The 27,545-nt window shown below is 43.9% G+C and overlaps 2 protein-coding genes across 3 annotated transcripts in view; one reads left to right on the forward strand and one right to left on the reverse strand.

Annotated features, from left to right (window-relative positions):
• Positions 1–4,623: 4,623 nt before the first annotated feature.
• LOC124019784 (thyroglobulin-like) overlaps positions 4,624–27,545 on the reverse strand; it is a 113,118-nt gene continuing 90,196 nt past the window's right edge. The window contains exons 49-56 of the mRNA XM_046335210.1: positions 26,579–26,775; positions 14,404–14,571; positions 13,560–13,727; positions 13,048–13,235; positions 8,327–8,434; positions 7,526–7,666; positions 6,586–6,782; positions 4,624–4,931 (exon numbers count right to left, since the gene is read on the reverse strand). Coding sequence (XP_046191166.1) covers positions 4,789–4,931; positions 6,586–6,782; positions 7,526–7,666; positions 8,327–8,434; positions 13,048–13,235; positions 13,560–13,727; positions 14,404–14,571; positions 26,579–26,775 — 1,310 coding nt within the window. The 3' untranslated portion in view covers positions 4,624–4,788. The remainder of the gene's footprint in view (positions 4,932–6,585; positions 6,783–7,525; positions 7,667–8,326; positions 8,435–13,047; positions 13,236–13,559; positions 13,728–14,403; positions 14,572–26,578; positions 26,776–27,545) is intronic.
• Positions 17,651–26,882, forward strand: LOC124019792 (src-like-adapter). Of its 2 annotated transcripts, none has more exons than XM_046335217.1 (7): positions 17,651–18,087; positions 19,585–19,723; positions 20,209–20,295; positions 21,303–21,562; positions 21,996–22,127; positions 24,133–24,262; positions 25,000–26,882. In XM_046335217.1, exons 1-7 carry the CDS (start codon positions 18,006–18,008, stop codon positions 25,253–25,255), a joined length of 1,086 nt encoding a protein of 361 aa, XP_046191173.1. In that variant the 5' UTR covers positions 17,651–18,005; the 3' UTR covers positions 25,256–26,882. The 2 variants fall into 2 exon arrangements, with proteins under 2 accessions (XP_046191173.1, XP_046191174.1); XM_046335218.1 differs by having other exon boundaries at positions 21,465–21,562.

The raw sequence follows: 27,545 nt of genomic DNA on the forward strand, positions 1-27,545 counted from the left end.
GTCTCTACAGTCTACCAGCTCAGTCAGTCTCTACAGTAATAAACCCTGTAAGGTTAGAGCCAGCTCAGTCAGTCTCTACAGTAGTAAACCCTGTAAGGTTAGGGCCAGCTCAGTCAGTCTCTACAGTAATAAACCCTGTAAGGTTAGAGCCAGCTCAGTCAGTCTCTACAGTAATAAACCCTGTAAGGTTAGAGCCAGCTCAGTCAGTCTCTACAGTAATAAACCCTGTAAGGTTAGAGTCAGCTCAGTCAGTCTCTACAGTAGTAAACCCTGTCTCTACAGTAGTAAACCCTGTAAGGTTAGGGTCCAGCTCAGTCAGTCTCTACAGTAGTAAACCCTATAAGGTTAGAGCCAGCTCAGTCAGTCTCTACAGTAATAAACCCTATAAGGTTAGAGTCAGCTCAGTCAGTCTCTACAGTAGTAAACCCTGTAAGGTTAGAGCCAGCTCAGTCAGTCTCTACAGTAATAAACCCTATAAGGTTAGAGCCAGCTCAGTCAGTCTCTACAGTAGTAAACCCTGTAAGGTTAGAGCCAGCTCAGTCAGTCTCTACAGTAGTAAACCCTGTAAGGTTAGAGCCAGCTCAGTCAGTCTCTACAGTAATAAACCCTATAAGGTTAGAGCCAGCTCAGTCAGTCTCTACAGTAATAAACCCTGTAAGGTTAGAGTCCAGCTCAGTCAGTCTCTACAGTAGTAAACCCTATAAGGTTAGAGCCAGCTCAGTCAGTCTCTACAGTAATAAACCCTATAAGGTTAGAGTCAGCTCAGTCAGTCTCTACAGTAGTAAACCCTGTAAGGTTAGGTCCAGCTCAGTCAGTCTCTACAGTAGTAAACCCTATAAGGTTAGAGCCAGCTCAGTCAGTCTCTACAGTAGTAAACCCTGTAAGGTTAGAGCCAGCTCAGTCAGTCTCTACAGAACAGTAGTAAACCCTATAAGGTTAGGGCCAGCTCAGTCAGTCTCTACAGTAATAAACCCTATAAGGTTAGGGCCAGCTCAGTCAGTATCTACAGTAATAAACCCTGTAAGGTTAGGGCCAGCTCAGTCGGTCTCTACAGTAATAAACCCTGTAAGGTTAGGGCCAGCTCAGTCAGTCTCTACAGTAATAAAATATATAAGGTTAGAGCCAGCTCAGTCAGTCTCTACAGTAATAAACCCTATAAGGTTAGAGCCAGCTCAGTCAGTCTCTACAGTAATAAAATCAATAAGGTTAGAGCCAGCTCAGTCAGTCTCTAAAGTAGTAAACCCTATAAGGTTAGAGCCAGCTCAGTCAGTCTCTACAGTACTAAACCCTATAAGGTTAGAGCCAGCTCAGTCAGTCTCTACAGTAGTAAACCCTATAAGGTTAGAGCCAGCTCAGTCAATCTCTACAGTAGTAAACCCTGTAAGGTTAGAGCCAGCTCAGTCAGTCTCTACAGAACAGTAGTAAACCCTGTAAGGTTAGGGCCAGCTCAGTCAGTCTCTACAGTAGTAAACCCTGTAAGGTTAGAGCCAGCTCAGTCAGTCTCTACAGCAATAAACCCTGTAAGGTTAGAGTCAGCTCAGTCAGTCTCTACATTAATAAACCCTATAAGGTTAGAGTCAGCTCAGTCAGTCTCTACAGTAATAAACCCTATAAGGTTAGGGCCAGCTCAGTCAGTCTCTACAGTAGTAAACCCTGTAAGGTTAGAGTCAGCTCAGTCAGTCTCTACAGTAGTAAACCCTGTAAGGTTATGGCCAGCTCAGTCAGTCTCTACAGTAATAAACCCTGTAAGGTTAGAGCCAGCTCAGTCAGTCTCTACAGTAGTAAACCCTGTAAGGTTAGGGCCAGCTCAGTCAGTCTCTACAGTAGTAAACCCTATAAGGTTAGAGCTAGCTCAGTCAGTCTCTACAGTAATAAACCCTATAAGGTTAGAGTCAGCTCAGTCAGTCTCTACAGTAATAAACCCTGTAAGGTTAGAGCCAGCTCAGTCAGTCTCTACAGTAATAAACCCTATAAGGTTAGAGCCAGCTCAGTCAGTCTCTACAGTAATAAACCCTGTAAGGTTAGAGTCAGCTCAGTCAGTCTCTACAGTAGTAAATCGTGTAAGGTTAGAGTCAGCTCAGTCAGTCTCTACAGTAGTAAACCCTATAAGGTTAGAGCCAGCTCAGTCAGTCTCTACAGTACTAAACCCTATAAGGTTAGAGCCAGCTCAGTCAGTCTCTACAGTAATAAAATCTATAAGGTTAGAACCAGCTCAGTCAGTCTCTACAGTAGTAAACCCTATAAGGTTAGAGCCAGCTCAGTCAATCTCTACAGTAGTAAACCCTGTAAGGTTAGAGCCAGCTCAGTCAGTCTCTACAGTAGTAAACCCTGTAAGGTTAAAGCCAGCTCAGTCAGTCTCTACAGTAATAAACCCTATAAGGTTAGAGTCAGCTCAGTCAGTCTCTACAGTAATAAACCCTGTAAGGTTAGAGTCAGCTCAGTCAGTCTCTACAGTAATAAACCCTGTAAGGTTAGAGCCAGCTCAGTCAGTCTCTACAGTAGTAAACCCTGTAAGGTTAGAGCCAGCTCAGTCAGTCTCTACAGTAATAAACCCTGTAAGGTTAGAGCCAGCTCAGTCAGTCTCTACAGTAGTAAACCCTGTAAGGTTAGAGTCAGCTCAGTCAGTCTCTACAGTAGTAAACCCTGTAAGGTTAGAGCCAGCTCAGTCAGTCTCTACAGTAGTAAACCCTATAAGGTTAGAGCCAGCTCAGTCAGTCTCTACAGTAGTAAACCCTATAAGGTTAGAGCCAGCTCAGTCAGTCTCTACAGTAGTAAACCCTGTAAGGTTAGAGCCAGCTCAGTCAGTCTCTACAGTAGTAAACCCTGTAAGGTTAGAGCCAGCTCAGTCAGTCTCTACAGTAGTAAACCCTGTAAGGTTAGAGCCAGCTCAGTCAGTCTCTACAGTAGTAAAAACCCTGTAAGGTTAGAGCCAGCTCAGTCAGTCTCTACAGTAGTAAACCCTGTAAGGTTAGAGCCAGCTCAGTCAGTCTCTACAGTAGTAAACCCTGTAAGGTTAGAGCCAGCTCAGTCAGTCTCTACAGTAGTAAACCCTGTAAGGTTAGAGCCAGCTCAGTCAGTCTCTACAGTAGTAAACCCTGTAAGGTTAGAGCCAGCTCAGTCAGTCTCTACAGTAGTAAACCCTGTAAGGTTAGAGCCAGCTCAGTCAGTCTCTACAGTAGTAAACCCTGGGGTCACTAGGACTAGAGGGACCCTTATCTTTTAGACTGGATCTCTTGTTGTCTCCTTTTGAGCAACTGGCCAAAGTGATGAATTATCCGGTGGGTGAAAACATTCAAGGATGTGACATACAGTGGGGAGAACAAGTATTTGAAACACTGCCCTCACCTTCCTCATGATCATTGATGCCCCACAAGGTGAGATCTTGCATGGAGCCCCAGACCGAGGGTGATTGAACATCATCTTGAACTTCTTACATGTTCTAATAATTGCGCCAACAGTAGTTGCCTTCTCACCAAGCTGCTTGCCTATTGTCCTGTAGCCCATCCCAGCCTTGTGCAGGTCTACAATTTTACCCCTGATGTCCTTACACAGCTCTCTGGTCTTGGCCATTGTGGAGAGGTTGGAGTCTGTTTGATTGAGTGTGTGGACAGGTGTCTTTTATACAGATAACGAGTTCAAACAGGTGCAGTTAATACAGGTAATGAGTGGAGAACAGGAGGGCTTCTTAAAGAAAAACTAACAGGTCTGTGACAGCCGGAATTCTTACTGGTTGGTAGGTGATCAAATACTTATGTCATGCAATAAAATGCAAATTAATTACATAAAAATCATACAATTTGATTTTCTGGATTTTTGTTTTAGATTCCGTCTCTCACAGTTGAAGTGTACCTATGATAAAAAATTACAGACCTCTACATGCTTTGTAAGTAGGAAAACCTGCATAATCAGCAGTGTATCAAATACTTGTTCTCCCCACTGTATATGACTGAAAGAGGAAGTTATGACAAACATTATTGAAGTGTTGGTTTATGTGTTAATGTGTAATAGTATATATTTTGGAACATTCCTAGAGGGGCATCCTGGAAAAAGTACTTAGTTGCTCTTGGCCTTTGTTTGGCTTGAATAGTCATTGGTATTAAAAGAAAGGCAAGCACTCTGTTAGATTAGTGAGATCATTCGTTGTTACTACTACTCCCCCCCCCCCCCGGGGGCTATGAACACCTGGAATTGTCCAACAATCCACTTTCTTAAAATGCACAAAGGCAGCATCTCAAATGGCACCCTAAATAGTGCATTACTTTGGACCAGGGCCCGTATGACTCTGGTCAAAAGTAGTGCACTAAAATAGTAGGGTACACTATTGGGACGGAGCCAAGTGAAACAAGACTTCACACGGATGGAAGTTTCTGGAAACTTTCACCAAACGTACACTTGAATAAGACAGTTGTTTTACACCTCTATTATCAGTAACTGACTCTGGAGATTCTCCGATTCGACTCCATTAAAGTCACGTCTCCTTGGTTACCAATCCCAGCACACAGACCCAAATGAGCTAGTTGACTTTAATGTTCAAGCTATCACGAGAGAAGACCTGATTACTACTCTAGACGTGAAGAACGTATAAACAACACCACAGACTTCAGGAGTATTATGTAATGCAATTGTTTTATTGTTTTATTTCATTTGTATGGAAACTAAACAGGCAGTTAAATGACACGACTTAATTTACCGACTACTTTGGCAGTTGAAACAACATGTCATTTCTCACTATGTGTGAGTGATAAACGCTAAATGCAGATTAGACGATACGTAGTGTGGATGTTCTTTCTAATTATAAGCATCCTTCTCTGACTTGGGTTTGCTCTGGGTGACAGTTGTCAAGAAATCAACAAATAACTTGGTTTCTGGTGTTGGAGTTCCAGCCCCCAAACCAGCAGATTCCCCTTCCAACACAGCAGATGAAAGTTTGCCTGAAAAACAGAGAGACATTTTTCTTGTGACACCAAGTCATCCCGTGAAGTCAGAGTAGCTTCTCTAAAGTGGTGATATATGGATGTTTTTCCTAAAGATGAAAGGCTCTGCAGATGGAGACTGAACGTTTGGCACCATCTAAGTACATACAGTAGCAAACCTCTAATTACTGGCTACATACAGTGCAAAGTATTCAGACCCCTTGACTTTTTCCACATTTTGTTACGTTACAGCCTTATTCTAAAATGGATCACATTGTTTTTTTTCTCATCAATCTACACACAATAACCCATAAAGACAAAGCAAAAACAGGTTTTTATAAATATTACAATAGTACTCAGTACTTTGTTGAAGAACCTTTGGCAGTGATTAACAGCCTCGAGTCTTCTTGTGTATGACGCTACAAGCTTGGCACAGCTGTATTTGGGGAGTTTCTCCCATTCTTTTCTGCAGATCCTCTCAAGCTCTGTCAGGTTGGATGGGGAGCGTCGCTGCACAGCTATTTTCAGGTCTCTCCATAGATGTTCGATCGGGTTCAAGTCCGGGCTCAGCATTATGGTGCCACCACCGTGCTTCACTATAGGGATGGTGCCAGGTTTCCTCCAGACGTAACGCTTGGCATTCAGGCCAAAGAGTTCAATCTTGGTTTCATCAGACCAGAGAATCTTGTTTCTCATGGTCTGAGTGTCCTTCAGGTGCCTTTAGGCAAACTCCCAGTGGGCTGTCATGTGCCTTTTACTGAGGAGTGGCTTCCATCTGGCCACTCTACCATAAAGGCCTGATTGATGGAGTGCTGCAGAGATGGTTGTCCTTCTGGAAGGTTCTCCTATCTCCACAGAGGAACTCTGGAACTCTGTTAGAGTGACCATCAGGTTCTTGGTCACTTCCCTGACCAAGGCCCTTCTGCCCCGATTGGTCAGTTTGTCCGGGTGGCCAGCTCTGGAAGAGTCTTGGTGGTTCCAAACTTCTTCCATTTAAGAATGTTGGAGTCCACTGAGTTCTTGGGTACATTCAATGCTGCAGAAATGTTTGGTACCCTTCTGCAGATCTGTGCCTCGACAAAATCCTGTCTCGGAGCTCTACGGACAATTCCTTCAACCTCATGGCTTGGTTTTTGCTCTGTTCGACCAAACATAGACAGGTCTGTGCCTTTCCAAATCATGTCCAATCAATTGAATTTACCACAGGTGGACTCCAATCTAGTTGTAGAAACATCTCAAGGATGATCAATGGAAACAGGATGCATCTGAGTTAAATTGTGGGTCTCATAGCAAAGGGTCTGAATACTTATGTAAATACGTTTTTTAATTATTTTATTTTATACATTTGCAAAACGTTTTTTTTTTTAACTGTTTCTCTGTCATTATTGGGTATTGTGTATAGATTTATGAGGGGGGGGATTATTTAATACATTTTAGAATAAGGCTGTAAAGTAACCAAACGAAGAAAAAGGAAGGTGTCTGAATACTGTATGTTTCTATGTATGTCCTTCTGACACTGAAAGAACAGGAAGTGAATCATTAACACTTGTTTTCTGTGTTTTTTATTTAGCCTTTGTGTTACTCTCAGTTTTTGGGGGGCAAATATGTCTGTGGTTTGTTTGGCAAACTGATGATTTACATCATCTTATTTTGAGTTTGGACTTGTACCCACCAGTGGAGGCGGTCAGAGAGGGGACATAGTCGGCCCAGAAGGAGCACTGGGCCCTGCGGAGGCCCCTGTGGTTGCTGAGGCCTGGCTCCACCTCCATATAGCTGTCCCCCTCAGGGTGAGACTGGAAGGCATGCCAGAGGGGCAGCGCCGCCTCACTGAAGGCCACGCGGGACACTCTGTGAGCCTGGTTGGGATTTCTGTTCACAAGGAGAAGACGTACAGTAAGAGACGTGATGTTTGTACGACTGTAAGTCACTTTGGAAGAAAGTGTCTGCTAAATGACACGACTGTAAGTCACTTTGGAAGAAAGTGTCTGCTAAATGACACGACTGTAAGTCACTTTGGAAGAAAGTGTCTGCTAAATGACACGACTGTAAGTCACTTTGGAAGAAAGTGTCTGCTAAATGACACGACTGTAAGTCACTTTGGAAGAAAGTGTCTGCTAAATGACACGACTGTAAGTCACTTTGGAAGAAAGTGTCTGCTAAATGACACGACTGTAAGTCACTTTGGAAGAAAGTGTCTGCTAAATTGTAAGTCACTTTGGAAGAAAGTGTCTGCTAAATGACACGACTGTAAGTCACTTTGGAAGAAAGTGTCTGCTAAATGACACGACTGTAAGTCACTTTGGAAGAAAGTGTCTGCTAAATGACACGACTGTAAGTCACTTTGGAAGAAAGTGTCTGCTAAATGACACGACTGTAAGTAATAATAATAATAATAATATATGCCATTTAGAAAGTGTCTGCTAAATGACAGATATGATATATTCTGATGCCACATGCATAAGGCACTATTCTCCAGTCATGCAGATTGGTTTAGATGTACCAAACAATACAAAATAAACCAATTGATTTAGATTGAAAAGGCAATACTATAAAGTATGGTTGGCGTTTATTTAAAGAAATGTATGTTTAACATTTTTTTATTATTTTTTTACCCGGACTTGATGAAGTTGGCCATGTAGGTCATCATCTGTAGGGAGAGGCGTCTCTCTGTGTTGGTGAACAGGTCATAGGTCAGGGGGCTGTGGGGGAGGCCAAAGGCATAGTGGACATCCAGGGGTACTGACAGGTCAGCACTGAAATGAAAACAAATCACACACAAATAAATACTACATCATCATGCCACTTCCCTAGCAACACAGCAAAACAAAATAAATAATACATCATCATGCCACTTCCCTAGCAACACAGCAAAACAAAATCATCATGCCACTTCCCTAGCAACACAGCAAAACAAAATAAATAATACATCATCATGCCACTTCCCTAGCAACACAGCAAAACAAAATCATAAAGCAACACAGAAAAACAAAATAAATAATACATCATCATGCCACTTCCCTAGCAACACAGCAAAACAAAATAAATAATACATCATCATGCCACTTCCCTAGCAACACAGCAAAACAAAATAAATAATACATCATCATGCCACTTCCCTAGCAACACAGCAAAACAAAATAAATAATACATCATCATGCCACTTCCCTAGCAACACAGCAAAACAAAATAAATAATACATCATCATGCCACTTCCCTAGCAACACAGCAAAACAAAACAATTAAATAATAGATTATCATGCCACTTCCATAGCAACACAGCAAAACAAATGTAATAGTATTTCTGGACACAACGAGGTAGTCTGAGTTAACGTAAGTACTACTTGATTAGTAGTCAATGGTCTGGAGGCCTGACCTGACCTGGCTGCCTAGTCCTCCTCACACCCAGTGATTACCTGGTCTGGGCGGTGTCCTCAGGCAGGTGGTACATGAACACATTGGATCTGGTGTTAGCTGCCCAGAAGTTGGCCATCTTTATGGTGGGACACACAATGAAGAGATCTCTGCACAGAGAGACAGATACAGAGAGACATTGTTGAGAAATGTAACACACTTCACATCATCGTTTCCCTTTTCTTTGTGGACAAAGACAGAGAAAGGATAAAGCAAGGTGTACCTATTCTGTACATGACAGGACAGCAGTTCACTGACAATCACTCACACAGTGTTGTCTAACAAACCAAACATTTACATGTGTGACTGAGGGCCGTATGTTTGTGTCTAGAGAAGAGATGGTCTGTCTGGCTGCCACAGTGCCAGGCTAGTTAACTAAGCCTAGGTTCCAAATGGCACCCTATTCCCTATATAGTGCACTACTTTTGACCAGTGCCTATAGGGGTTGTGCACTATGCAGGGAATAGGGTGCCATTTGGGACACAGACAGTGTGTTACAGCAGGGCAGGTATTTACTGATTGAGGACCACTCCTGGTGCAGCCAAAATACACTGATGTACCTGGATAAACAAGCAGTAGCCCTTTCTGCCTTTATATTACAGGCGTTTTAAACTCTGGAGAATGTCTAGTATAACTCCTAGCAGAGTGATCGTTTCAGGTCAGGACTCTTACTGAAATACATGTAGACATGGTCTTATTGTGGATGTGAGATATGCTGCTGTTTGTCTTCAGGGCATCGGTCGGTTGCTATCCTCAGCTAACCTCAGGTCCATGGGTGTGTTGTGTGGGTCAGCCTCAGCCCTGTTCCCTGCTATATTTGACACTAGTTATTATGTGGGCGAAGTCCAGTGTAGTAGACACTGAAGAGCAGAGGCAGCAGCCACCGTACATATCACTACAGAAGCCTGGATCAAGGGCATTAGAAGAATATCTCTGAAGAGCAGAGGCAGCAGCCACCATACATATCACTACCGTAGCCTGGATCAAGGGCATTAGAAGAATATCTCTGAAGAGCAGAGGCAGCAGCCACCATACATATCACTACCGTAGCCTGGATCAAGGGCATTAGAAGAATATCTCTGAAGAGCAGAGGCAGCAGCCACCATACATATCACTACCGTAGCCTGGATCAAGGGCATTAGAAGAATATCTCTGAAGAGCAGAGGCAGCAGCCACCATACATATCACTACCGAAGCCTGGATCAAGGGCATTAGAAGAATATCTCTGAAGAGCAGAGGCAGCAGCCACCATACATATCACTACCGAAGCCTGGATCAAGGGCATTAGAAGAATATCTCTGAAGAGCAGAGGCAGCAGCCACCATACATATCACTACAGAGGCAGAACATCCTGGATCAAGGGCATTAGAAGAATATCTCTGAAGAGCAGAGGCAGCAGCATTAGAAGAATATCTGTGAAGAGCAGAGGCAGCACATATATCACTACCGAAGCCTGGATCAAGGGCATTAGAAGAATATCTCTGAAGAGCAGAGGCAGCAGCCACCATACATATCAAGCCTGGATCAAGGGCATTAGAAGAATATCTCTGAAGAGCAGAGGCAGCAGCCACCATACATATCACTACCGAAGCCTGGATCAAGGGCATTAGAAGAATATCTCTGAAGAGCAGAGGCAGCAGCCACCATGTCATATCACTACTCTGAAGAGCAGAAGCCTGGATCAAGAACATTAGAAGAATATCTCTGAAGAGCAGAGGCAGCAGCCACCATACATATCACTACCGAAGCCTGGATCAAGGGCATTAGAAGAATATCTCTGAAGAGCAGAGGCAGCAGCCACCATACATATCACTACCGTAGCCTGGATCAAGGGCATTAGAATAATATCTCTGTCAATACAGTATACAGAACATGTCTGTCAATACTGCGGATATACAGTATACAGAACATGTCTGTCATACAGATATACAGAACAGAACATCTCTGTCAATACTGCAGATATACAGTATACAGAACATCTCTGTCAATACAGTATACAGAACATCTCTGTCAATACAGTATACAGAACATGTCTGTCAATAGATATACAGTATACAGAACATGTCTGTCAATACTGCAGATATACAGTATACAGAACATGTCTGTCAATACTGCAGATATACAGTATACAGAACATCTCTGTCAATACTGCAGATATACAGTATACAGAACATCTCTGTCAATACTGCAGATATACAGTATACAGAACATCTCTGTCAATACTGCAGATATACAGTATACAGAACATCTCTGTCAATACTGCACATATACAGTATACAGAACATCTCTGTCAATACTGCAGAACTACAGAGATATACAGTATGTACAGAATCCATTGCATATAAGATGACAGAAATAATGATTGATCTTGAGTGAATCTGGGACCGTATTCATGAGCTGATCTACACTGAACAGGAATATAAAGGCAACATGTAAAGTGTTGGTCCCATGTTTCAGCTGATCTACACTGAACAGAAATATAAAGGCAACATGTAAAGTGTTGGTCCCATGTTTCATGAGCTGATCTACACTGAACAGGAATATAAAGGCAACATGTAAAGTGTTGGTCCCATGTTTCATGAGCTGAAATTCAAAATCCTAGCAAATTATCCAAATGCACAAAAAGCGTATTTCTCTCAAATTTTGCGCACAAATTGCTTACATCCCTGTTAGTGAGCATTTCTTCATTGCCGATAGAAGCTGATTAAACAGTATGATCATTGCACCTTGTGCCATGGACAATAAAAGGCCACTTTAAAATGTGCAGTTTTGTCACACAATGTTGCAGATGTCTCAAGTTGTCAGGGTGAGTACAATTGGCATGCAGACTGCAGGAATGTCCAGCAGAGCTGCTGCCAGAGAACTGAATGTTCATTTCTCTACCATAAGCCGCCTCCAATGTAGTTTTAGAGAATTTATTTCAATGGACTGATTTCCTTATATGAACTGTAACTCAGTAAAATCTTTGAAATTGTTGCATGTTGCACATATATTTTTGTTCAGTGTAGAATCAGATTCCATCTATCCATTCATTTTATAACCCAAAAGGCAAAACTGGTCCGAGAACAGGATTCCTTCTCTAAGGCACTTTATGAATATGGGCCCTGACATATACTGTTTTCTTATGGCATATTTCTGGTGAAAAGCTCGGTCTGCGCCACATGTCAGGGACACGTTAAATGGCCGAACCACGGCACTAGTAGTTCTATTTCTGAATTGTTACATTCTTTTCTTTTCTAAACACGCTGCTTCTAACACCCTCAGTAAAACAGTTCACACAGTCCTTCTAAATCCTCAGGTTATTTCAGTCTTCAGTCGGCTGGCTGTTTCCTTCCTCAACACCACAAGTGAAACGCACTCTGTTCCAGATCTTCATAGTTGTGTCCCAAATGGCACCCTATTCCCTTTATAGTGCACTACTTTTGAACAGGAGTCACAGGGCTCCCACGGGGCTCTGGTCTAAAGTAGTCCACTATATAGGAAATAGGGTGTCATTTGGAATGTACGCTCTGTTCCAGTTTGTCAATCACATTAAAGCAACATATAACAGTGTAAAGAGATCAATAGTCAAGCTATGGGTTTCCACTCACGCTGCACTGCATAGAATTCACGGCATAGAACTCACGGCATAGAACTCACGGCATAGAACTCACGGCATAGAACTCACGGCATAGAACTCACGGCATAGAACTCACGGCATAGAATTCACTGCTGACCTCCAGAAAGTATTCACTGCTTAGAACTCACGGCATAGAACTCACGGCATAGAACTCACGGCATAGAACTCACGGCATAGAACTCACGGCATAGAACTCACGGCATAAAGAAACACTGCTTAGAACTCACGGCATAGAACTCACGGCATAGAACTCACGGCATAGAACTCACGGCATAGAACTCACGGCATAGAACTCACGGCATAGAACTCACGGCATAGAACTCACGGCATAGAACTCACGGCATAGAACTCACGGCATAGAACTCACGGTATAGAACTCACGGCATAGAACTCACGGCATAGAACTCACTGTATAGAACTCACTGTATAGAACTCATTGAACAGAACTCATTGAACTCATTGAACAGAACTCATTGAACAGAACTCATTGAACAGAACTCATTGAACAGAACTCATTGAACAGAACTCATTGAACAGAACTCATCGCTCTTGAACGTGAAGAGAATTCCTGTAAAAGGTCAAATAAACAAAGTGAACTGAACTAATAACTGAACACACAGAACTGAACAGAGAATGGTATCTTGTGACGTGATTATTATGGGTTGTGCTTCTCCATACAGGAACTGTATGGTCAAACGGCTACCCAGACTATTGCCATTGATCCCTCCTCTCCCACTCATTAAACCGCTGCTACTCTCTGTTGTCATCTATGCATAGTCACTTTAATTACTCTACCTACATGTACATATTACCTCAACTAATCCGTACCCCCCTGTATATAGACTCACTATTGTTATTTTACTGCTGCTCCTTAATTACTTGTTACTTTTATTTCTTATTCTTATACGTATTTTTTAAAACTGCATTATTGGTTAGGAGCTCGTAAGTAAACATTTCACTGTGAGGTTTACACCTGTTGTATTGGGCGCATGTGACTAATACAATTTGATTTGATATGTATAGACTGAATTCAATGAATAAGAGTAAGGTATTCCGGAACTACATGAATACCGTACACAGTAGTGTGCTTAGCACATTTCTCACCTGGTTGCACTGTTAAGAGCCTGAGAGAAGAGGTTGTAGCCAGCTGGAGAGGGAGAGTGCTGCATGGAGTAGAACCAGGTGGCTGCAGCCTTGACAAAGGCATTGGCTTCGTCTCCACCCAGAGAGTTGGACAGGGCTTCGTAGAATGCTGTTTTACTGTCAGCTCGCCCCTGGAGCTCCTCAAAGTTCTGTCGTCAGACATTAGGGGGGAAAGTAGACGTTGGTGATATGAAACGCGGCTGAGTAGAGTAATACGACTCAATACTAATACGATGTGAATGAGGACAAACCGCTAAACATACGAGTCACCTGCTGAGTTGAACTCGGAGTCTACGCATTAGAATATGTCCTACACTGTATGAAAAACAAAGAGCCATATTCCCCAATTCCATCCTGCATGGGGAAAGCTTAATAAGCAGGTACACCTAAATAGACGGACGATACTAGAGGTGAATGTTCTCACCATAGAAACACAAAGAACGTCTTTGAATTATAGGATCTCCGGTTCTCACCTTGATCCTCTTGGCCCTGCTGATGAGTCCATCCTCTGCGGAGGAGCCCAGCAGCAGGTCAGCTCTGTGGAAGCCTGCATTCATCAGGGCCATGGAGGGTTTCCCCTGGACAGAGACCCCATCCACCACTGGACCCCAAGCCTGCAGGGGCCCACTGACTGACAGCAACTGAAACAGATAAACATAAAATAAGACAGGGGGAAAAAAGTATGTTTGAGTCCCAAATAGCACTCTACTGCCTTAGTGCACTATTCTGACCAGAGCCCTATGGGCCTTGGACAAAAGAAGTGCACTAAACAGGGAATTGGGTGCCATTTGGGATACATACAGCCTATGATACATCTGGGACTATAAGGCTTCCTTCCTTAGTCTGTGACTATAAGACCAACAGTACCTCAGTCTGGGTCTACAAGGTCAACAGTACCTCAGTCTGGGTCTACAAGGTCAACAGTACCTCAGTCTGGGTCTACAAGGTCAACAGTACCTCAGTCTGGGTCTACAAGGTCAACAGTACCTCAGTCTGGGTCTACAAGGTCAACAGTACCTCAGTCTGGGTCTACAAGGTCAACAGTACCTCAGTCTGGGTCTACAAGGTCAACAGTACCTCAGTCTGGGTCTACAAGGTCAACAGTACCTCAGTCTGGGTCTACAAGGTCAATAGTACCTCAGTCTGGGTCTATAATGCCAACAGTACCTCAGTCTGGGTCTACAAGGTCAACATTACCTTAGTCTGTGTCTATAAGACCAACAGTACCTCAGTCTGGGTCTACAAGGTCAACAGTACCTCAGTCTGGGTCTACAAGGTCAACAGTACCTTAGTCTGGGTCTAAAAGGCCAACAGTACCTTGGTCTGGGCAGCGTTGAGGTCCTGTGCTGGAGCTGCTCTCAGGCAGGAGCCCAGCTGTTCTGGGTCAGAGGAGGGGGGACAGCCCAGCTCCCGGGCCAGAGCCTCAGCCTGCCCCTGGGCTTTGGATCCACTCAGCACTGAGGCAGGGGAGAACACAGAGCCACCCTGGGGAGAGAGAGAGAGGAGGGACAGAGTCACAGAACCACTCAGCACTGAGGCAGGGGAGAACACAGAACCACCCTGGGGAGAGAGAGAGAGGAGGGACAGAGTCAGAGAACCACTCAGCACTGAGGCAGGGGAGAACACAGAGCCACCCTGGGGAGAGAGAGAGAGGAGGGACAGAGTCAGAGAACCACTCAGCACTGCGGCAGGGGAGAACACAGAGCCACCCTGGGGAGAGAGAGAGAGGAGGGACAGAGTCAGAGAACCACTCAGCACTGAGGCAGGGGAGAACACAGAGCCACCCTGGGGAGAGAGAGAGAGGAGGGACAGAGTCAGAGAACCACTCAGCACTGAGGCAGGGGAGAACACAGAGCCACCCTGGGGAGAGAGAGAACAGAGTCAGAGAACCACTCAGCACTGAGGCAGGGGAGAACACAGAGCCACCCTGGGGAGAGCAGAGTCAGAGAACCACTGCACTGGGCAGGGGAGAGCCACCCTGGGGACAGAGAACCACCAGCACTGAGAGAGAGAGAGAGAGAGAGGAGGGAATTATTATTATTTATAGCTAAGCATTATTAGCTCCAAAATGGAATTACTTTTAATGTTAGAAATACTACATACCAATTGGTTGCACACATCTTTCAAGTGTTTACTTCAATGCTGTCTGGTCATCTATCAGCTTCAGCACTGTGGTGATTAGTCTGTCATCTATTGGCTACAGCACTGTGGTGATTAGTCTGTCATCTATTGGCTACAGCACTGTGGTGATTAGTCTGTCATCTATTAGCTTCAGCACTGTGGTGATTAGTCTGTCATCTATTGGCTACAGCACTGTGGCGATTAGTCTGTCATCTATTGGCTACAAGACTGTGGTGATTAGTCTCTCATCTATTGGCTACAGCACTGTGGTGATTAGTCTCATCTATTGGCTACAGCACTGTGGTGATTAGTCTCATCTATTGGCTACAAGACTGTGGTGATTAGTCTCATCTATTGGCTACAGCACTGTGGTGATTAGTCTCATCTATTGGCTACAAGACTGTGGTGATTAGTCTGTCATCTATTGGCTACAGCACTGTAGTGATTAGTCTTATCTATTGGCTACAGCACTGTGGTGATTAGTCTCATCTATTGGCTACAGCACTGTGGTGATTAGTCTGTCATCTATTGGCTACAGCACTGTAGTGATTAGTCTCATCTATTGGCTACAGCACTGTGGTGATTAGTCTCATCTATTGGCTACAAGACTGTGGTGATTAGTCTCATCTATTGGCTACAACACTGTGGTGATTAGTCTCATCTATTGGCTACAAGACTGTGGTGATTAGTCTCATCTATTGGCTACAACACTGTGGTGATTAGTCTCATCTATTGGCTACAAGACTGTGGTGATTAGTCTCATCTATTGGCTACAAGACTGTGGTGATTAGTCTGTCATCTATTGGCTACAGCACTGTGGTGATTAGTCTCATCTATTGGCTACAAGACTGTGGTGATTAGTCTCATCTATTGACTACAAGACTGTGGTGATTAGTCTGTCATCTATTGGCTACAGCACTGTAGTGATTAGTCTCATCTATTGGCTACAGCACTGTGGTGATTAGTCTCATCTATTGGCTACAAGACTGTGGTGATTAGTCTCATCTATTGGCTACAAGACTGTGGTGATTAGTCTCATCTATTGGCTACAAGACTGTGGTGATTAGTCTCATCTATTGGCTACAAGACTGTGGTGATTAGTCTGTCATCTATTGGCTACAGCACTGTGGTGATTAGTCTCATCTATTGGCTACAAGACTGTGGTGATTAGTCTCATCTATTGGCTACAAGACTGTGGTGATTAGTCTGTCATCTATTGGCTACAGCACTGTAGTGATTAGTCTCATCTATTGGCTACAGCACTGTGGTGATTAGTCTCATCTATTGGCTACAGCACTGTGGTGATTAGTCTCATCTATTGGCTACAGCACTGTGGTGATTAGTCTCATCTATTGGCTACAACACTGTGGTGATTAGTCTCATCTATTGGCTACAAGACTGTGGTGATTAGTCTCATCTATTGGCTACAAGACTGGTGATTAGTCTCATCTATTGGCTACAACACTGTGGTGATTAGTCTCATCTATTGGCTACAACACTGTGGTGATTAGTCTCATCTATTGGCTACAAGACTGTGGTGATTAGTCTGTCATCTATTGGCTACAGCACTGTGGTGATTAGTCTCATCTATTGGCTACAAGACTGTGGTGATTAGTCTCATCTATTGGCTACAAGACTGTGGTGATTAGTCTGTCATCTATTGGCTACAGCACTGTAGTGATTAGTCTTATCTATTGGCTACAGCACTGTGGTGATTAGTCTCATCTATTGGCTACAGCACTGTGGTGATTAGTCTCATCTATTGACTACAAGACTGTGGTGATTAGTCTCATCTATTGGCTACAGCACTGTGGTGATTAGTCTCATCTATTGGCTACAGCACTGTGGTGATTAGTCTGTCATCTATTGGCTACAAGACTGTGGTGATTAGTCTCATCTATTGGCTACAAGACTGTGGTGATTAGTCTCATCTATTGGCTACAAGACTGTGGTGATTAGTCTCATCTATTGGCTACAGCACTGTAGTGATTAGTCTAATCTATTGGCTACAGCACTGTAGTGATTAGTCTCATCTATTGGCTACAGCACTGTGGTGATTAGTCTCATCTATTGGCTACAGCACTGTGGTGATTAGTCTGTCATCTATTGGCTACAAGACTGTGGTGATTAGTCTCATCTATTGGCTACAAGACTGTGGTGATTAGTCTCATCTATTGGTGACAGCACGGTGGTGATTAGTCTCATCTATTGGCTACAGCACTGTAGTGATTAGTCTCATCTATTGGCTACAAGACTGTGGTGATTAGTCTCATCTATTGGCTACAAGACTGTGGTGATTAGTCTTATCTATTGGCTACAGCACTGTAGTGATTAGTCTCATCTATTGGCTACAGCACTGTAGTGATTAGTCTATTTCAGGAGTGGAAAAATGTGGTGAAAAACAAGTCACACAACTTCCCCATTAGTGAGGAAGTGACTAGATGAGATCAACAAAAACAGATTGGCAGGATGACTAGAATAGACTGATGAGCTGCTCCTTATCGCCGTTAAACAGTACCGTAGCATCATGCTAAGCTAATTCAGGCTATATTACATTATAATTCCGGCTATATTACACCAAATATTGGTCATATTAGGTATAACGACGGAGGCTGCTACAGGCTGGTATGGTAAGTCTATCTGAGGAAAGGGTGATGATATCCACATCCTAAACTGGAGAATACCCGTGCTGGGCTAAATAGTGAGATGAAGGAATGAGAGGCAAGCACACATAGCACTGCTACTTCCCAGCTCTTTCTTCCTGCATCCAAATGATCAACAAGGCTCTCTGACCAGACATGGGGAACGTCTGGACCAGCCCAGTCTCTATGCCAGGGAATGGAGATGGCACCAACACCAGCTCTGATCCCTTTCTGAGAAGTAAGTCTCTCTGGTTAAAGAAGTCTGTGTTTTGGTAATGATCGTTTTATTAATGAAAGGATCCTGTTAAAAGGGACAATCTGGGATTCAAATTTGTTTTGTATTCTTCAAGATATCAATGTCTATAAAATGATTAATTTAAACGCTTGGAATCGCAGATTGTCTCTGATGGGAAATGGTTCATTTGATGTTATATTTTAAGTAAGGGTGGAGTGACTTGGTTTCATAAGCTGTACTGACCCTGTACTGCTCTGTGTATGTGTAAACATTTGCATAATTTCCCCCAAAATAAATAAGGTTCCTCTCATGCAAACTGTGGCCAAACAACCGCAAGCTTATAAATGTAGAATTAGGTCAAATGATCACTATGCAATATTTCCAACATTTTGTTTACACATTAAATTGTTGGGAGCATATATACAGTGTGCTGTATGACTTTCTGTTGTAGACGGTTTACTATTCCATTACTCTGCACCTCTACCAACATGGGTGTGTCACATATTGCTTTTTCCTGGACCATTATGCAATATAAAACATATTTCTTCATTAAATGAAATACCGAACAGCATCCTACTTCCCTACCCCTCCACAACATGTACTCATATCTAAAAAAAATATACATATTTTTTTAAATATTTTTTTGTAATAGCATCAGTGTGTGAGCATTCAGCATCTTGAAATGACCGTCCAAGAGCTGTTGACTGAATGGAAAAATAATATAATCTTCATCTGATATGGATGACCCGATAACACTTTTGCTTTCGCTGTGATTGGCAGATACTGTACAGATGTACTCTCTTAATTTGATCACCCTGTTGTCGCAGAGAATTTTCCTTTGCAGAAGGAAATGCAAATTGTTGTCTATTCAAGGTTTAAAAAGGCTTCTAACATTTGTAATTTCCATTTTAAAATGTCAGACTTCATTTTTCTTAACCTAAAATGAATCAACTACCTACAATAAAGTCCATTAATTATAATCCACATAATAATTTACATTTCCTGCTGCTGCAGGATTATTTCCCTGCTGTGAGAAACTGGTCAAATTGAGATAGTACACCAGTACACGGCATTTGGAAAGGTGTTTTCGCCTGGTCACAGGCAGCTGATGTATTGTGCACTGAAGTCCACAAGCGAAAGGGGAAAAGGTGAGAGGAGGAGAGAGAGAGTAGATGCAATGAGTTATACAACTTCCAAAGGAATCATGCTGTTTGTACGTGGCTGCTATGAAAGAGAACTGTTTGTATGTGGCTGCTATGAAAGAGAACTGTTTGTACGTGGCTGCTATGAAAGAGAACTGTTTGTACGTGGCTGCTATGAAAGAGAACTGTTTGTACGTGGCTGCTATGAAAGAGAACTGTTTGTACGTGGCTGCTATGAAAGAGAACTGTTTGTACGTGGCTGCTATGAAAGAGAACTGTTTGTATGTGGCTGCTATGAAAGAGAACTGTTTGTATGCTGTAAAAAAATATATATATATATATTTACTCTTCTCTCCAGACAACGATACCCTGAGGGTCCTGTCTGACTGCACCTCTGCAGACGTCAGTGAAACCCTGATCGTCTTGTCTGACTACCCCTCAGCAGACGTCAGCGTGCCTCTCTTCAGGATAGGAGAGAGACTGAGACTCCTGGCAGAGTGAGTGACTGAACCCAACTGAATCTAAGAACTGTGTCCCAAATGGCACCCTAGTCCCTAGATAGTGCCCTACTTTTGACCGGAGCCCTATGAGTCCTGGTCAAATGTAGGGCACTATCTAGGGACTAGGGGGCAATTTGGGACCAACTGAATCTAAGAACTGTGTCCCATATGGCACCCTAGTCCCTAGATGGTGCCCTACTTTTGACCAGAGCCCTATGAGTCCTGTTCAAACGTAGGGCACAATCTAGGGACTAGGAGGCAATTTGGGACGCAGACCTAGTCTTCCACATTCAGTCTCTCAACACAACACCACCTCCTCTAAGAGCTGATCTGTTTGACTAGACTGACAGAGACAGGGCTCAAATCTGACCAATTCTACTTTTGACCAGAGCCCTATTGGTCTATAACAGTGCACTAAATAAGGAATAGGGTGCTATTCGGGACTCGATCTCCTTCTTCCCTTGTTTCTTCTCTTCTGTCAGGGAGGGTTACTGGTGGAGGGTTTGTTCTGTCCAAACAGGATATGAGAACTACATCCCCAACAACCATGTGGCCAAGGTCTATCACGGGTAGGTGAACTCACACTAACCAACCTGACACTGTCAAGGTCTATCACGGGTAGGTGAATACAACAGGTGTAGTAGAACTCACAGTGAAATGCTGAATACAACAGGTGTAGTAGAACTCACAGTGAAATGCTGAATACAACAGGTGTAGTAGAACTCACAGTGAAATGCTGAATACAACAGGTGTAGTAGAACTCACAGTGAAATGCTGAATACAACAGGTGTAGTAGAACTCACAGTGAAATGCTGAATACAAACAGGTGTAGTAGACTCACAGTGAAATGCTGAATACAACAGGTGAACAGTGAAATGCTGAATACAACAGGTGTAGTAGACCTCACAGTGAAATGCTGAATACAACAGGTGTAGTAGACCTCACAGTGAAATGCTGAATACAACAGGTGTAGTAGACCTCACAGTGAAATGCTTACTTACAAGCCCTTAACCAACAATGCAGTTTTAAGAAAAATAAGTGTTAAGTAAAAAATAAGTGTTAAGTATCTATTTTTTTAAATAGATACGTTTTTAAAAATTAAAAATTAAAAGATATACTAACCTAACACTTTCCTAGTCCAGTGTCAGATTATAGCTGACGATAATGGTTTAAGGCTTGGTATTCTGAAAAGGGGAAGGTGATAGCATCTACGATGCCATTATGATTAAAACAGCCAGTGGTAACGGATGTGAAACGACTAGCTTAGTTAGCGGTGGAATAGTGCGCGCTAAATAGCGTTTCAATCGGTGACGTCACTTGCTCTGAGACCTTGAAGTAGTAGTTCCCCTTGCTCTGCAAGGGCCGCGGCTTTTGTGGAGCGATGTGTAACGATGCTTCGTGGGTGACTGTTGTTGATGTGTGCAGAGGGTCCCTGGTTCGCGCCCGGGTATGGGCGAGGGACGGTCTAAAGTTATACTGTTACATTGGGGCCAGCTGGTTGTTTTATGTGGGGCTCTAAGGCCATGGAAATACATGCTTTATGAACATGGTTGAATTGTATTCTGTATTCATTTAGCTGGTTGTTTGAAGGGGTGGCCCCTTGGTTGAATTGTATTCTGTATTCATTTAGCTGGTTGTTTGAAGGGGTGGCCCCTTGGTTGAATTGTATTCTGTATTCATTTAGCTGGTTGTTTGAAGGGGTGGCCCCTTGGTTGAATTGTATTCTGTATTCATTTAGCTGGTTGTTTGAAGGGGTGGCCCGACCCAAAGCAGAGGAACTGCTTCGTCTGCCCGGAAACAGAGCTGGCTCCTTCATGATCAGAGAAAGTCAAAAAGGTGAGTGGCCTAGAGACAGACGTTTGTACCATAATTAAATGGAATGTAGGTGCTCCTTGTGGTGCTCCTTGTGGTGCTCCTTGTGGTGCTCCCTGTGGTGCTCCCTGTGGTGCTCCCTGTGGTGCTCCCTGTGGTGCTCCCTGTGGTGCTCCCTGTGGTGCCCCTTGTGGTGCTCCGTTCATAGAGCATGGCACTCGCAACGCGATGGTTGTGGGTATGCAAGCAACAACTACTGTAAGTGACTTAGGATAAAGGTGTTGGTTAAATGTCCTAAATACATGGTACATATAAAAGCTGGAGTTCTATACTTCGACTACGGGACTGCCGATAGATTCTCTCACAAGCAACTATTAAAATGATCAACCAAAATCGACCACCTTTAAAAACAGATGTAATAATGTCTTGTTTTTCCTTTGCCTGTGTGGTGTTGTAGGAGTGTATACCCTGTCTGTACGGCACAGGGTTATGGTACACTATCGGATCATCCGCCTTCCCAACAACTGGTACTACATCTCTCCTGGTCTAACCTTCCAGTGTCTAGAGGACCTCGTCAACCACTACTCTGGTAAATAACCATCTCCGGTGACATGATCATGGACATTTAGTCCAAATCTATTCATCGGAAACCTTGTACCTCACTTTTTCATCTTTAAACAGAAATTTAAATTAATCATCCCTCTTCATAATCTGTGAAAGGTTCCTGATTAAAGCAGTCATCCCTCTTCATAATCTGTGAAAGGTTCCTGATTAAAGCAGTCATCCCTCTTCATAATCTGTGAAAGGTTCCTGATTAAAGCAGTCATCCCTCTTCATAATCTGTGAAAGGTTCATGATTAAAATAGTCATCCCTCTTCATAATCTGTGAAAGGTTCCTGATTAAAGCAGTCATCCCTCTTCATAATCTGTGAAAGGTTCATGATTAAAATAGTCATCCCTCTTCATAATCTGTGAAAGGTTCCTGATTAAAATAGTCATCCCTCTTCATAATCTGTGAAAGGTTCATGATTAAAGTAGTCATCCCTCTTCATAATATGTGAAAGGTTCATGATTAAAATAGTCATCCCTCTTCATAATCTGTGAAAGGTTCCTGATTAAAGCAGTCATCCCTCTTCATAATCTGTGAAAGGTTCCTGATTAAAGCAGTCATCCCTCTTCATAATCTGTGAAAGGTTCATGATTAAAATAGTCATCCCTCTTCATAATCTGTGAAAGGTTCCTGATTAAAGCAGTCATCCCTCTTCATAATCTGTGAAAGGTTCCTGATTAAAGCAGTCATCCTCTTCATAATCTGTGAAAGGTTCCTGATTAAAGCAGTCATCCCTCTTCATAATCTGTGAAAGGTTCCTGATTAAAGAAGTCATCCCTCTTCATAATCTGTGAAAGGTTCCTGATTAAAGCAGTCATCCCTGCTAAAAGTGAATGATTTACAGGCATTATCTCTGACAAGAGCCGTATCTGAAAATACATCTTTAAAACATTTTTTTTTTTTTTAACTGTAAAAATAGTTTTTTTCCGGGACACCAACATATCTGATTTTATTACAATCTGACATTAAAGTTGAACACATGTAGACTCCATGTGAACCTATTTATAGGAACCATGAGCTGATAAGTATAGTATTATTATAAAGGGTGGAACTATTCATTATTTTTTAACTTGTGGCACCACCGGTAGTTATCACTTTCTAACGTGGAATTATTGACTCTTTCAAGCCACACCAACTCCAACGCACTGCAATGCTGCTACACTATATTCACTAAGTGGAGTCATATGAGCTGTATACTGTGGTTGAAGTACATTTCTGAAGTTGGCTATTTTGAGGATGTGGAAGATATTCAGCTCTAGTGCTCTCCTTGTGTCATTCATGTGTCCTTGTACATTTATATTTTAGTCACTGTGTATGGTTTCTGGTAGCTGACTGGTTATAACCACAGGATAGCTGAGTATGGTTTCTGGTAGCTGACTGGTTATAACCACAGGATAGCTGAGTATGGTTTCTGGTAGCTGACTGGTTATAACCACAGGATAGCTGAGTATGGTTTCTGGTAGCTGACTGGTTATAACCACAGGATAGCTGAGTATGGTTTCTGGTAGCTGACTGGTTATAACCACAGGATAGCTGAGTATGGTTTCTGGTAGCTGACTGGTTATAACCACAGGATAGCTGAGTATGGTTTCTGGTAGATGACTGGTTATAACCACAGGATAGCAGAGTATGGTTTCTGGTAGATGACTGGTTATAACCACAGGATAGCTGAGTATGGTTTCTGGTAGATGACTGGTTATAACCACAGGATAGCTGAGTATGGTTTCTGGTAGCTGACTGGTTATAACCACAGGATAGCTGAGTATGGTTTCTGGTAGCTGACTGGTTATAACCACAGGATAGCTGAGTATGGTTTCTGGTAGCTGACTGGTTATAACGACAGGACAGCTGAGTATGGTTTCTGGTAGCTGACTGGTTATAACGACAGGACAGCTGAGTATGGTTTCTGGTAGCTGACTGGTTATAACCACAGGATAGCTGAGTATGGTTTCTGGTAATGACAGTGGCCCCTCCTCTTTGACAGATTGTGCAGACGGCCTGTGCTGTATTCTCACCACCCCCTGTCAGGCTGTAACCAATGGCAACCTCAACCTGGCCTCCCAGGCACCCCCTGTGGTGATGCACAACAACTTCAACTGGAAAGACGTCAACAGGTACCTCTTTCTCTAACGTTGACCTCTCTTTCCCTTTCTCCCCGCCTTCAGCCTCTCTCTCCCCGCCTTCAGCCCCTCTCTCCCCGCCTTCAGCCCCTCTCTCCCCGCCTTCAGCCCCCTCTCCCCCCTCCTTCAGCCCCCTCTCCCCCCTTCAGCCCCCTCTCCCCCCTTCAGCCCCCCTCTCCCCCCTTCAGCCCCCTCTCCCCGCCTTCAGACCCCCTCCTCCCGCCTTCAGCCCCTCTCTCCCCCCGCCTTCAGCCCCTCTCTCCCCCGCATTCAGCCCCTCTCTCCCCCCGCATTCAGCCTCTCTCTCCCCCCCGCCTTCAGCCCCTCTCTCTCCCCCCGCCTTCAGCCCCTCTCTCCCCCCGCCTTCAGCCCCTCTCTCCCCCCGCCTTCAACCCCTCTCTCCCCCGCATTCAGCCCCTCTCTCCCCCGCATTCAGCCCCTCTCTCCCCCGCATTCAGCCCCTCTCTACCCGCATTCAGCCCCTCTCTCCCCCCGCATTCAGCCCCTCTCTCTCCCCCGCATTCAGCCCCTCTCTCCCCCCGCATTCAGCCCCTCTCTCTCCAACCTTGTTTCTCCCCATCCATCTGTATCTGTCACTACCCCTCTCTTGGAGTTTCATGGAGTCTGACAATTACATATGTGTTTGAGCTTATTTTTGAGTTTAGCTTTCAATGTACTTTATCAGTGATAGATAACAGACTAACGCTGCATCATATCTATTCTAACCCCAGCTCGGAGCTGACAGACCAGCCTCATCGTTACCCCGGCAACAGAGACTCTATGATCAGCTTTGGCTTGCGGAACACAGTCTCCTCCTACATGTCTCTGGGGGACATGAGGAAGGAGAGGAAGAGCAGCAGCTGGAGGAAGAATAAGAGGAGGAGTAGTGTGTGTGTACCTCCCGGTAACGGTCACGGACTCAGCACTACAGCACTGGAAGAGGAAGAGGAGGGGGAGTACGCACAAGCCATCCTCCTGAACTCTTAAGACTGGATATGGGCTTAAATGTAGAGGACATATCCTGCTGTATAGAGAGGACATGTCCTGCTGTATAGAGAGGACATAATCCTGCTGTATAGAGAGGACATATCGTGCTGTGTAGAGAGGACATATCGTGCTGTGTAGAGAGGACATGATCATGCTGTATAGAGAGGACATATCGTGCTGTGTAGAGAGGACATGATCCTGCTGTATAGAGAGGACATGTCCTGCTGTATAGAGAGGACATGTCCTGCTGTATAGAGAGGACATGTCCTGCTGTATAGAGAGGACATAATCCTGCTGTATAGAGAGGACATATCCTGCTTTATAGAGAGGACATATCCTGCTGTATAGAGAGGACATAATCCTGCCGTATAGAGAGGACATGTCCTGCTGTATAGAGAGGACATATCGTGCTGTATAGAGAGGACATAATCCTGCTGTATAGAGAGGACATGATCCTGCTGTATAGAGAGGACATGATCCTGCTGTATAGAGAGGACATAATCCTGCTGTATAGAGAGGACATAATCCTGCTGTATAGAGAGGACATAATCCTGCTGTATAGAGAGGATATATCCTGCTTTATAGAGAGGACATGTCCTGCTGTATAGAGAGGACATATCGTGCTGTGTAGAGAGGACATATCGTGCTGTGTTGAGAGGAAATAATCCTGCTGTATAGAGAGGACATAATCCTGCTGTATAGAGAGGACATAGTGCTGTATAGAGAGGACATAGTGCTGTATAGAGAGGACATAGTGCTGTATAAAGAGGACATAGTGCTGTATAGAGAGGACATAGTGCTGTATAGAGAGGACATAGTGCTGTATAAAGAGGACATAATCCTGCTGTATAGAGAGGACATAGTGCTGTATAGAGAGGACATAGTGCTGTATAGAGAGGACATAATCCTGCTGTATAGAGAGGACATAGTGCTGCTGTGTAGAGAGGACATTATCGTGCTGTGTTGAGAGGACATAATCCTGCTGTATAGAGAGGACATAGCATACTGGACTATGCCGTGAACGTGGAAGTAAAACTGTGATGACTGTCACACTGCATAATCAGTGACATTCGTACCATTAATCACAAGGGTGTTACTGCTTGACAGCCTAAACTAGTTGTAAACAGCTGGAATGGTTAAGACCGTTAGTGTAACAGCATTATTTACACACGAGGGCTTAGTAACACATCCACAATAGCCCTATTTAGTGCACTACTTTTGATAGGGGCTCTGGTCAAAAGCAGTACACTATATAGGGAATAGGGCACCATTTGGGACTCTTAGTGAAGGTCAGTGAGGATCAGGGGTCACAGGTCAGCTTACCATGAGCAGCATCCTGTCGAAGAGACCTCGCGAGGAGGGGGAGGTCAGATGTAGGCTGGCCACGTCGGCTCCACTCCGCTCTGCCCCCACCGTCACCAGCCTGGGGTCACCTCCGAACGCCTCAATGTTCTCCTGGACCCACTTCAGAGCGGCTACCTGGTCCTGGAAGCCGGCGTTACCTGGCAGGGCTGTGGTCCCTAGAGGCATTCAGTTCACACTGCTGTTATTTCATGTACCGTGTCAAGAGTCAAATCCATTCAAGAGATATATTACGTTATATAAAAGTGTGTTCTTTGGGTTGTGACTTGTGTTATCGTCTACATCATTTCCAAAAATATACAAACAACATGTTTTTATTCCATTTGGGTTCCAAAAGCCACTGCAGCACATCAATACTGTAATTACCCACTAAGAATGGACCAAGAAACTATTGGATAGATTTCAAATATCATTTTACCAAAGCCTGGTAAGAATGTGAATACACTCAGCAACAGCAAACAGAAAGCATGGAACATTCCAAAGTGTTGCTTTAGAAAAGCTCCCTCTAGAAGACAATAGGTGGAGAGATAACTGGGACCAGTGGTTTAGTAGGTGTGGCTGTGTTGCAGGGCTTTATAGAAGAGCTGTGTGGGAGGGGCCAGGGGTTTAGTAGGTGTGGCTGTGTTGCAGGGCTTTATAGAAGAGCTGTGTGGGAGGGGCCAGGGGTTTAGTAGGTGTGGCTGTGTTGCAGGGCTTTATAGAAGAGCTGTGTGGGAGGGGCCAGGGGTTTAGTAGGTGTGGCTGTGTTGCATGGCTTTATAGAAGAGCTGTGTGGGAGGGGCCAGTGGTTTAGTAGATGTTGCAGGGCTTTATAGAAGAGCTGTCTGGGAGGGGCCAGTGGTTTAGTAGATGTTGCAGGGCTTTATAGAAGAGCTGTCTGGGAAGGGCCAGTGGTTTAGTAGATGTTGCAGGGCTTTATAGAAGCGCT

This window comes from Oncorhynchus gorbuscha, unplaced genomic scaffold, assembly GCF_021184085.1.
Source record: "Oncorhynchus gorbuscha isolate QuinsamMale2020 ecotype Even-year unplaced genomic scaffold, OgorEven_v1.0 Un_scaffold_681, whole genome shotgun sequence".
In the NCBI taxonomy this organism is placed as follows: Eukaryota; Metazoa; Chordata; class Actinopteri; order Salmoniformes; family Salmonidae; genus Oncorhynchus; species Oncorhynchus gorbuscha.